Raw genomic sequence first — 11761 nt, forward strand, 5'->3', positions numbered from 1 at the left:
GTACAAGTACAGTGCTTGAGTAAATGAGATCTAATTTTCACTGTCAACTTTAGTCCTCCTGATTCATGTACTCAACATAATACAAACTAGATCTAAATTTCTATTTATTGTCTTCAAAATGAAGGACTAGAGCTTAAACAACCTCAACTGCAGCTTTTCCTGCATCCCCCTGCTGCTTTGACAAATGGGGATGGTCGGGATGGTGGAAAATTTGCATTCAGATTGTAATCACCCTGCTGTCTGGTTAGTTTCGTCTCCGCAAGGAAATGTATGATTAATTGCATGCTGCTGGAGAACTGCACTTAGCAGTCAGACACAGGCTCATTAACAGAGAGTAGGAGAGAGTGAATGAATGGCACCAAGCAGCTGTTCCACTCAATGAACACCTTACTGCACCTTCACTTTGAGATGGACACCTATCAATAGGCCTTGAGCCTCCCTCCTGTGGATAAACATTGTTTTCCTTGGTGGACTCTAATATTGATGACTCTAAGGTGGAGACTCATCAATCAAACTCTGCTATCCTGCTTCAAGTGAGCTGTCTTCCTCCTATTCAAGGACCCTATTATGCCTCAAAGAGAACATACAAAGAGCAAAGAAGAGCATAATGGGGGTACACATGTATCAGAGTAGCCGGCTAGCAACTGAAAGGTTTTTTTTGTAAGATGGATTTCGAAAGATTCTGGAAAAACAAAGAGAGGCTGATGAGAAAACACAAAACAGCCACTTTGAAAAGAAAAAAAAACATCTCCAAGGTTAGAGAGGGCTTACAGACATTTTTATTTGACTTTGTGCTTTCAAGATTCCTCTCTGACTCTGTGAGTTGAACGAATTTTAGATTCTCCTTGGATACCTGATTGCCTTTAGATTTACAGCTGAGAACAGAGTGTGTTTAGGAAGGCAGCTGAGATCCTCTGTCTGTGTGTGTGTGTGTATACTGTGCAGTGACCTCATTGGTGAAAACCTCAAAGGGTGGTGAGCATTCACTGAGAAGATACAGCTGAGGCGTGAGCTGTCTGTGTTTCTGCATGAACCAAACCTCCTCTGTTATCAAGTGTTAATTTTGTTCTGCCAGATTCCCAAAATGGCACCAATTGAACCTTGAACATCCACGCATGCAGAGGCAGCAATATTAAACAACAGACTTTCTGCTCCACATGGCAGTATTGAGCCCATTGTATCTAAAAAAGTCATGTAGGTGAATCACTGATACAGTATACCAAATATTTTTCTGCCTAGAAGTGAGAATTTATTTAAAAAAAGGAAAAAGATGCTTTTCATTTCTCAACTTGGATCATTTGTGAAGTATACCACCCTAAATCATCATCAAGCTTAACAAACACAGTTTCCTGTTGTGGACATTCTTACTTTCAAATGTAAAGACATCTTCTCCATGGCAGTTTTGCATCGCAGAAAGTATACTGTAACACACAAGTGTAGCTACCATAACCTTCAGAAAGAGATTACATAAATGTAAATCAATTTTTTTTTCTTGAAAAGGGGAGTTGCACTGCTTGGCTTTATTACAGATAGTCTGTACTCCGGCCTTCTGCTTGTATCAGTCATGAAAACAATTATTCCTGCATCATGTCTGCATGGATTGCAAACCGGAAAGAGTAGATTTCCGCTGTGTCCATTCACACATCTTTCAGGTACTTGCCTAAAGTGATCAATATTCCAGTATAGTTTGGATTCAAAAGCCTCGTCTCAGTGCAGAGACCATTGTTTCAGGACCATGGACAGTTCCCTTACAGCTCCCTGTAAGCTGGTTCTATTTTGTTTTTTATTCTTCTCTTTCTTTTGTGTTCATACTGTATTTTTGTATTGTTTCAACATACACATGGGTGACTAATTAATGAATAAGTCAGAATAAATTAGTGGAGAAAGAACAAATGTTGTTGTTTCCATACAGGAATCATGAGGCCATTTTGATTGGCCATAGTAAGAAAAGGTCATGGGTATACAATACCAGGATGCTAAACTGCAAGTAGATAAATGAATTCAATCGCCAATAATTGAATTATTTACTTCTGTGCCTCTGTGACATGGTAAATGTCTTTCCAGATTTTGACTCCACTGAGATTTTGGAGCAGTGCTTTCCACTAAACACCAAATGAGGGAAATGCGGGGTGGCCCATGTGTGTGTCTGTGTCTTTTTTGGTAAATAAACAGAGAACTTATAATTTTGACATAGATACCATAGTAGCTAATGATTTATACATGTCCAGTTAGGCTTGGCGGAAACTGCACTCTTTGCTAAGACAGCTAATTTGCCCTACTGTCTGTTTGCATTTGTAATACCTATGGGGACAACCAGGCAGCTGCATCTTGAAATCTTGTCAGCTTGAAGCTTGATCAATTATATTTACCATGTCTGTTACTATTATTTTTTATTCCCCTCACCTTTGATCATTATACTGCAATTTAAAAATATAGTAATCAGTCCACAGGGTAATTTTAATTACTAAGTGTCTAATCAGTCACCATGTCCCACTTACCCGGCTCTTGTCTGTTCACTCCATTCAGCTCAGGGAGAAACAGGGCAAACAGTTCAGGAACAAGGGTTTTATTTTGGCTGAAGTAGAGATTTTCTTCTGTCTGCAGCTCAACATTGTTGTCTCAGCTGCTCACAAATGAAGAAATAGCTGCATCTTGAAATGAATAAAAAAGAAAATGACACGAGGAGTGAGGGAAGGAACAGAGGAGTCAGCAGAGGCTTTGTTTTCTCCTGCGTCAGAAAACAGCAAATGGCACACAGGGCCAAGCAGACACGCTGTCAGATGCACCAAATGTTTTCTTTCTATGAATTCGGAGTCCCCTCCCATCCTGTAAGATCCAGCTCATATATGTAATTTGCATTAACCTTAGTACTTCGCGTGGTCAAATAAGAAACCAGGTGACTAACAGAGAAGCCCTGTGCTTTGTTAAGCACTGCTCTGTTTATGCCTCAGCTCTTGTGTCTGCCCCACATAAATGATTCTCATCTATTTCAGGACACTTGCTTTCAGGATAATACAAGTCCATTACAACCATAGTCTTTTTGCATTGTGAAATAGATTGATGTGATGTGCTCTTTCATGTTTGCCCAGGAGAAAATGCCATTTTTATTTGCTTAAGAGATGGTAGGGTGGCGGTTTAGTTCTTTTGGTAGGAGAGCCGAAAATGGACAGGTTGGTGCAGTTCTCACTGATGGGCAAAACCCACACTGCTCCATTTGAAATACAAATATCTATCCTTAATATGTGAGTTCAGAACAGGAAATGATTTTTCAGAGCAACAAATATTCATGAAATACTTAATGAAATTTAAAGAAAACTTACATAAAGATGAAAGGAAACAGGAGGAGAATAGTTAACAACTTTGCATCTGTCATTAGATAAGAAATAGTCTGTTTGATTAGCTCTGATCAGGGACTTGGCAGGAGTGGGTGGTGTGGGGGTGCAGGGCTCTTTGCAGTTCAGCTAATTTGGAACAGGGAGCTGTTATCTGCATCGGTCTGCATCGGGAGTAGGCGTTGTTAGGCTAATTGTACTCAAATGTGTCCTTTCACTGTCATTTGGCAGCTTTAATCCTTTTTATTTCACGAACTCTGTAAGCACTGCCCACTGCAAACATTCTTCACTGTGGAGTCATGTATAAGCATCGAGATTTTTTGGGAGATTTCTATGAAGTAGGTTCAGTGGCTTTGTCTGAGTTTCCCTTGGGTGTTGTTCTCAGCTTTGGGCATCCCATGACAACAGTGCGATTCAGTTGCCTGCAAGAGAATTTTAAAGAGGCCACCTTCTCCGGGGAGGGGGCGAGACGACCAAGCCACAGTTGAGAGAGCACACCACACTTAGTTGTCAAGTGGGCCGCGGCCCAAGACACAGAAGAAGAAACACACTGCCAGGTGCCAGCAGAGCCTCGGTCAGTCTCTTTCCTCCAGCTCTGTCTGTTGCACAGGAAGTAAATCTCCTGGGAAAAGTATTATTCTACATTTAACTGAACATTTTTCTCTCAGAATTTAACAAAATCTAGCCCTTAGCAAATGTTTGACAGTTTTTTTTAAGTTGTGTAATAATTTAGAAGATGGCTTATTCCAGCATGCTGTACATGATTGTGAGTTACCCAATATACCTAAACTGTGCTATGTTCTATAAAAGCAGTCCTCTGAGCTGCAGAGAATACCACATAGTGCTCTCCTGGGCAGTGCTGTGTGGGCTATTATAAGCTCAGAGAATCCCACATACAGGCCAACTCTTCTTCGTGCTGCTTGTTCTAACAACCGCCATCAACTTCATGCGTTTCTTTGGGTAGTTTTTGCAGACAAACTTTAAAGCGAAGAATGTTTAACAGTGTTTATATTTGTAGAGTTGAGTGTATTTATGGAACATCAGCTCTCTATTTTGCTCATAAATTGCTTTAAAAAGATATACATTTGTCACTACTTTTTTTGGAACAGCATGTGTACTGGATTACAAGGCCATTAGTTTACTGCGCTGCCTAGCTGTCATTGGGTCCTGCACTGAAAATGTGATTCTGATTTGCATGATATTCAAACAGCTGCCATCATGTTGCAGGTCTGATTCATGTCACTACTTAGTGTATCTCTTCAGGGTGAACAGTTGTCCTCTCTTCCTTCTCTTTGAGGTGCAGCCACAAGACTTCAGTTGTGAGCTGATGAAAGAGCATACTATTAATTTGATTATTGGTTGTCGAGGAAACTGATGTTGCAACACAAACTTAAAGCCTTTTCTTCTCTTTTGTTCTGTGACTACATATAATGTGTGTGTGTGTGTGTGTATCTTGCTTCCCTTGAGTTTGTGAAATTGAATGTCAAGGCAAGTTTATTTATATAGCACATTTTCATACACAAGGGCAATTCAAAGTGCTTAACACAATACACACAGATAGATAAAACATTCAAATACATACGTAGGTAGAACATTAAAATGCAAATTAAATTAAAACATTTAATGCAAATTGAAAGCAACCATTACACGACGACACAAAGTAGCAACATACAAGAGTAGACATCTAGTATTTTTAGTCCCCAGCAGTCCAAAAATACTTTTAGGATAGCTGTGACTGTGGATTCTCACTGTTCTCAGTATACTTGCACTCCTTTACTTCTCTATTCCCAATCCCAACACAGATACTTGCATCACTTTGGAAAATGTTAAACGTACACACTACATTAGGTTAGTCAAATCATGTAAATGTGTCTTTGTTTTTACAGTTTATTCTTGGTTTTCAGTAGAACACAAAGAGGATTTCTTGCTCTGACACTAACTTGGCTAATGTATTTAGCGAACAGTGATTATTGACACAAACTGTAGATGCACAGCAACATTATCATTAATTCTCATGTGTCTTTCCAGACACTTGACATGCCCACAGAAACTTTACTTTGGTCTCCACCAACTTCTGAGAGGAAAATGTCGGCCTTGTTGCCGCCTGCTATGTACAGAGACTTTGAAAGTAAAACAATGAGCTATAAACAGTTAAAAGCCGTGTGCAGCTGGAGAACCTTTTATTCTTGAGTCCTGATTTCTGTCTTCATTCTCATGCATGGAAACTGGAATTTAACGCTACTGCACAACCTGTAACTGATTTATATTTTCCCTTTCATCAAGGGTGTTTTTGTAAAACAGTACTTGTGTGAGAGTGTGATTGTTTCTGTGCCATATATAGCCTTGTAGAAACCTGCTCCTGATTTTGAGTATGGTGCATTTTTCAGGTTAGTGCTGAATAACTGACTCTAAAAATGCCCCTGATGGTCGTCCTGCCTGTTGGCTGTTGCAAAACCTGCCATCTGTTTACAATGTCAACAAAAACGTGGACCAAAAGTTGTGCTCATACTGATGAATCGGTGTTAATATTCACCAGCAGACTTGAGGGTCCTTTGATCATCTGATTTTACAATTGCATTGTGATAAATGTAGTTAAAGTGCACTAAATGTCACATTCAGTTTATTCCTTCAATCTCAGCTTTTATTTCCACATAGTTTCAATTGTGTACAAACTCAGTAGCTTAATACTCTTGACTTCATACAAATGTTTAAATCCAAAATATCCAGCTTAGTGACACAAATGGAACAAAAATAAAACTCTCATGGGTATTGTTTGTAAATCCTCCTGAAATCTTTTTCTTCAGCAGCTGCTAACACATTTCAAAATGTCACACATATCCCAGCTTATGGCTGACGCTCAACTCTGGGCTTTTCATTTCTCGTCTGCCACCAGATATACTGCACTGGATTTTTGGTGTGATAAAGAAAAACATGTTCTGCTTGTTTGACCTGATAAACTCAGAGGTCAGGCTTAGTCTGAGGTCAGTTCAGCAGCTTCTTATCTACGATTAGACTCTTTCCATTGCACCAAGACAGGATTTGTGGCACTGACGCCCATTTTGAATTTCTTAAACTCCCCTAGTATGAGACACGTGGATGCACGTCTCCACTGCCTCTTTAGACTCCTGAGTGGCTAATATGGTGCCCAGTAAGAGCCACTTGACTTTAAAGGCCATACCTTATCTGAGCGGTGTCTGTCGGGCACTTGACTGTGAAGGTCACCAGCAGGGGAATGGAGGGTGGACATGTCAGCTGAGCCACTGTGCTCTGAATACTGACGAGGTCTATCAGGGACATGCCAGCTCCCATATCCACATATCCATCAGTGATGGTCACTGAATGGTGAATTGTTTAGCCAGCTGAGAACAGCTAGTTCTGTTTTACTGTGAGTGCATGAGTTTTTTTTTTTTTTTTACATTTTAATTAATCGACAAAGAGATTGTCATGTGTTTTTTCTGGGTTATTTGCACACAAAAGCTACAAATGCTTTGTAGCACTTCAATTTGTGTCAAAGTAGAGGCCAAAGAACTAACTGATGTAGCAATAAGTGAAACACATTTCTGAGTCAAAGGGGGCTTTAAAATTCAGGTTTAATATGACGATAACAGCTCAGTAATTCAAGAAATAAGGGTCTTTAATTAAAAGGGCACACTCATGAAGGGCCTCGGTGCTGTTTTTGCATTATACTCATACCGTTACAAATCATGCACGTGTAACTCACCCAAACCCAGTTGAATCTCTTATTAAGCACTGACTTATTTACATTTCTATATAAGGCATACTTACTGTACAGAAGGTGATAAAACAGCTCAGTAACCATCACAATCAAGTACAGTTTGGTCTCTTCTGCGTGGATATATTGTATGAGATACAGGGTGAGACACAGCTTTCATTTAGCATTTATGTTGTTCATTTCTACATTGTGTTATCTGTTAGTACATTTAAAATGAACTTTAGTGGTGCAAAGTTGTCTGCTTTTAAATTTCATTTGGTTTGTTTCTGGACTGTAAAACTGGCAAAAACATTATTGTAACTGCAGACTCAGAAATGTATGTTCAGTGATGTTATAGAAATATACTAAATTAAGATCAATAACATGCAGTTAAAATGGGCATCAGCTGTCAAATGTGGAAAGTGTCATGTTGCTTAACATTTTGTAAAAGTAACTGGTCAGAACTTAATGGTGGCTTTTAAAATAATTACTCAAATAGGTCATAAGCTGCAGCATGTCTGCAGGTAATTCCTACACCAGGATTATATTGTTCATTTAAATGTTACAATAGTGCTTCATTAATAGAAGTAATAAAAATGTGGTCAAAAGCCTTTTAGACACCCACACAGCACCTGCTGGTCTGCTCTGGCAGCTGTGTGATGGCGCTCCTCTCCCTCTGCTCCTCCAGGTTTTGCAGTCCTCCAGGCCATCATGGAGTCGGCTGTAGCCAATAACTGGCAGGTGACAGCTCGCTCGGTGGGGAACATTGTGGATCCCACGGAGTACAGACGCATCATTGAGGAGATGGCCCGCCGGCAGGAGAAACGCTTTCTCATTGACTGTGAAGTGGACAGGATCAATGTCATATTGGAGCAGGTACTGAGCCGACATGCACTAGTTAAGCCTGTTCTAACTTCTTGTCTCATTGCTTCTAAAGGAATGAACACACGCTCCACTCCTCACTTTTTGCCTTGAACGCCATCTCTATTCACATACTCAGCCACTCTTCGGGCTCGCTCTGCTCCACACTTTTTATTTCTTGTTTGCTATCACCTACACTCATGTGGAGTGAGTCATGATTGCCTCAGATCTCAGCATTCTCATTTAGAAGACGATGTTAAAACAGGCGGGACAGGTACATTCAATTTAGGGTTGTTATTTGTTGATTTTTTTGTGTGTACATTGTTTAAGGTCACCTGGGTCTAATTCATATGGAGGAATTAAATAGCCTCGTTCTTGTTTCCTAGGTGATCAGCTGGCAGTTTTCCCATGAGTGCTGATTTACATGCAGTGTTTGCTAATGCATGCTGCTCATTGTGGCTTTTCACAACAATGTAGTAAATAAGGGTTAGTTGGGAATTTGCTTACCTACTCAGGATATCATTAGTGTTCATTAGGAAGATTAAAAGCTATGGTGCATATGTGGCTACACTTTGTCTTGTGAATGGATGTTTTTGTGCAGTTTTATCGAGACACGTGCAGTGACATCTGTTTTTATTTTGACCTGTGATCTGTGACACTGCCTTCAATAGAAAGACTTCAGTTTGTATAGTTGAACGCTGATGCTCTCTACTGACTAAATGTAATCCAAATCTAATGTTTCAGACTTTACTCCCAACCTTAAAATGAAGTTAGCACTGACACTGAAAATCTATCTGTATTCACATTTTCCTAACAAGTGATGCCTGACATACATGTAATTACTGTCCTCTTGTAGAAGGACAAACTGAAGTAGCTACACTTTGTTATGCTGTTGTGGTGCTTGGAAAGTGCCTGGGAAGAGGTCAGGGTGGATGACTGAGTACACAGTGCTCATGAATATCAGACTGGAAACCGCAGCTCATGTCGTGTCTCCTATAGCAGTTCTTCTTTTTCTTTTAACCTTGAATTAATCCTTCCCCAACTTTCTTAATCAAGTAGTTTTGGTTGTCTAAATGTAACCAAAGTGTCACCAGTGGTAGAAAGTAGCTAAGTACTTTTACTCAGGTACTGCACTAATTACAATTTTGAGGTATCTCTGCTTTACTTGAGTATTTTCATTTTCTGTTATTTCATACGTTGACTTCACTATATTTCATAAGAAAGTATTGTACTTTTTACTCACTGCATTTATTTGATAACTTTAGTTACTAGTTGTTACTAGATACTTTTCAGAAATATGACAAACAGTATAATCATAAGACTTTATCAATTCCTGGTGGGAAATTCATAAGTTACCCAGCAGTAGGTAAAATAATTCACATTGTAAGTATGTAAAGTAATTTAATTCGCTTCACGTTTACCTGCTGGAACATTAAATGTGCACAATAATACATCAATAATTTGATATACATTCATGTTAAATGTGCTGTTATGCATAATAAGTACTTTTATGCTTGGTATTTTAAGTATATTTCAATGTTAATACTTTTATACTTAACATTTTTATGCAGGATGTTTACTTGTAACACAGTATTTTTACGCTGTGTTACTGCTACGTTTACTTAAGTAAACAGTCTGAGTACTTCTTCCACCACTGACTGTAACCTTACAGCTTTTAACAGCAGTCATGTAGGTTGTTGTTGGGGTTGCTGACAAATGACCAGTGTTGTTTTATAGATGTGAACAGATCAACAACTAAAAGTTGTGTTTATCTTCAGTTTGGTATCTTTCAGCCATCGTACATACTGTAGATGCACAGCATAGTCATGTGTTACAATTAGCCCACAAGTGTTTTTGCCTGTTTTCTGTGTGTGTTTACTCATTTGAACCATTAATCCTGAGCACATCTTAATCTTCTGCTCTTTGCTGAGATATCAGTGTATAAACACTTCTGCCCTTCACTTAATGATCTTCATTATTGGCGGGTTTACAAGTTTTACCCCAACCTTCACTGCAGACCTATCTTCATTTCCTCTGACAGGGATGAATATTTTTAGTGACAGCACAGAACATTTTCATTAATTGAGAGAAGTTTGCTTTTCTTTGCCCTTCATGCTGATACAGAGCATTTCTTCAAATGTTCTCAAATTGTCTCCGCATTAAATTTGCATTATCCAATCAGATAATAGCGGTCACTCTGTGTCACGTCAGGACGATTCGATCATAATCTTTTTAGTGGTGGTCTTGCAGTGTCTGTCATCCCTCCAGATGCTTCAGGGTGGCAAGACATGCCTGCATCTCTAGAGGACGATTCCTTAGATGAGCTGTGACATCAACACTTGCTTTAATGCAATATTAGCTCCCTGCATAAGTAGGACACACTGTCCCGTAACAGCGGCAACAATGAGCTGACTATAAATAGCCTACCCTCCTAGCCTGAGGGACAGTCTCTCACAAATGCAGGAGTGAGAAAACACAACAAGATCACTCAGGCATCAGGAAGCAAACATTCGGAACATGACTTTTTATTATTATTTTTTATCAGTGTTTAGGATTGGATGTCATAAATGCACTATAATCATCAAAAGAATGATTCAATTCTTTAATTCTGTGTATTCAGGCTATTATGTCTACTCAGTGCATTATTAATGAATTTCTTTACAGACATCTGTTATTTCATTTGTGCTAATTACTTCTGTTAAGGTAGTTTAAGCTATAAAAGTACAGTAACACTGGCACTTTTACTGTACTGGAACAAAACATTTACAGCTCTGATAAACTGACTTCAGGCCACACTAAAATAATTGATCAAAGCATTAAAAAGCTCATGTTGAGGAGCAGATCAATATTATCATGAGAGGAGGTCATTTCTTGACCATTGTACATTTTGTTGGCATTTGCATTTTTTTCCAAATCTTCCTTGCTGCATTCACCATTGAGTGAACACTGTAACCTCAGCTTGAACAGCAAACAAGAAATATGAAAGAACAAGATGAAAAGTGCATGTGTGATACCCGAGTTCGAACTATAATGCCCTACAAATAAAGCGCAGCAGCAACAAGACATCTTATCTGTGCTTAAACCTTAATTTCCTCTTTCTTCTCTTCAGCTATAAACAAGAAATCCTGGCTCCTGGAAAAGGATAAAACACTGACTGTAACAGAGAAAGTTTTTGCAGTTTTCTTTGTTGTCCAGGCGTCTAAAGCAGACCCTAGAAAAGTCAGAGTTAAAAGCAAAACAAATGAAAAGCAACATCAAACACATAGGAACGAGAGAGTTGGCAGCAACAACTGCAACAAGGATAGTACAGGCATTACCAGTTCATACACAGTTTTTTATTTTGTTGAAACTGGCATTCAGTGAAAAGGAATTAAGTAGTGATGGTTACTGCAAGGAGATAAATCAGCCTCCTAAGCCACCAGGCTACACACAGTCTCCCAAACAAGATTAAAATAAGATTAAATAATTGAAGGAAACAACATTTTTAAGGTTCCATCCAGGTGTGTCAAAAATTATGTACTGTACATATTGTGTATAACGTACAGACAGACAGAAAGGCAGACATGAGTTTCATAATGAGGCACAACGACTTTCCATTCAAAGACTCAGCTTTGTGAACATCAAGGCATTTGGAGCAATGTTTGACTGATGCACGGCCATGTCCTTGCTCTGCTGTTTCCTTTCTTTAATGCATATATTTGACAGATAATCCCCCCATCCCCCCCTGTTTCGAGTAGCATAACAATAATTAGTTGAGTTGGTGAAAAGGGACAGTTATCAACCTCAGAATACCCGCTCCAGCTCTGAGGAACGCAGATGACAAATCATTATAACAACGAAAAGCCTCCATCAGCAG

The 11761-nt window shown here is 39.1% G+C and overlaps 1 protein-coding gene across 5 annotated transcripts in view; it reads left to right on the plus strand.

Annotated features, from left to right (window-relative positions):
- Positions 1-11761, plus strand: part of gria3a (glutamate receptor, ionotropic, AMPA 3a) — a 62118-nt gene that overhangs the window by 17613 nt on the left and 32744 nt on the right. For all 5 annotated transcript variants that reach the window (XM_020599051.1, XM_020599052.1, XM_020599053.1 and 2 more), the window contains one exon: positions 7733-7920. In XM_020599051.1, the coding sequence (XP_020454707.1) occupies positions 7733-7920 (188 nt within the window). The remainder of the gene's footprint in view (positions 1-7732; positions 7921-11761) is intronic.

This window comes from Monopterus albus, unplaced genomic scaffold, assembly GCF_001952655.1.
Source record: "Monopterus albus unplaced genomic scaffold, M_albus_1.0 scaffold39.1, whole genome shotgun sequence".
Classification (NCBI taxonomy): Eukaryota; Metazoa; Chordata; class Actinopteri; order Synbranchiformes; family Synbranchidae; genus Monopterus; species Monopterus albus.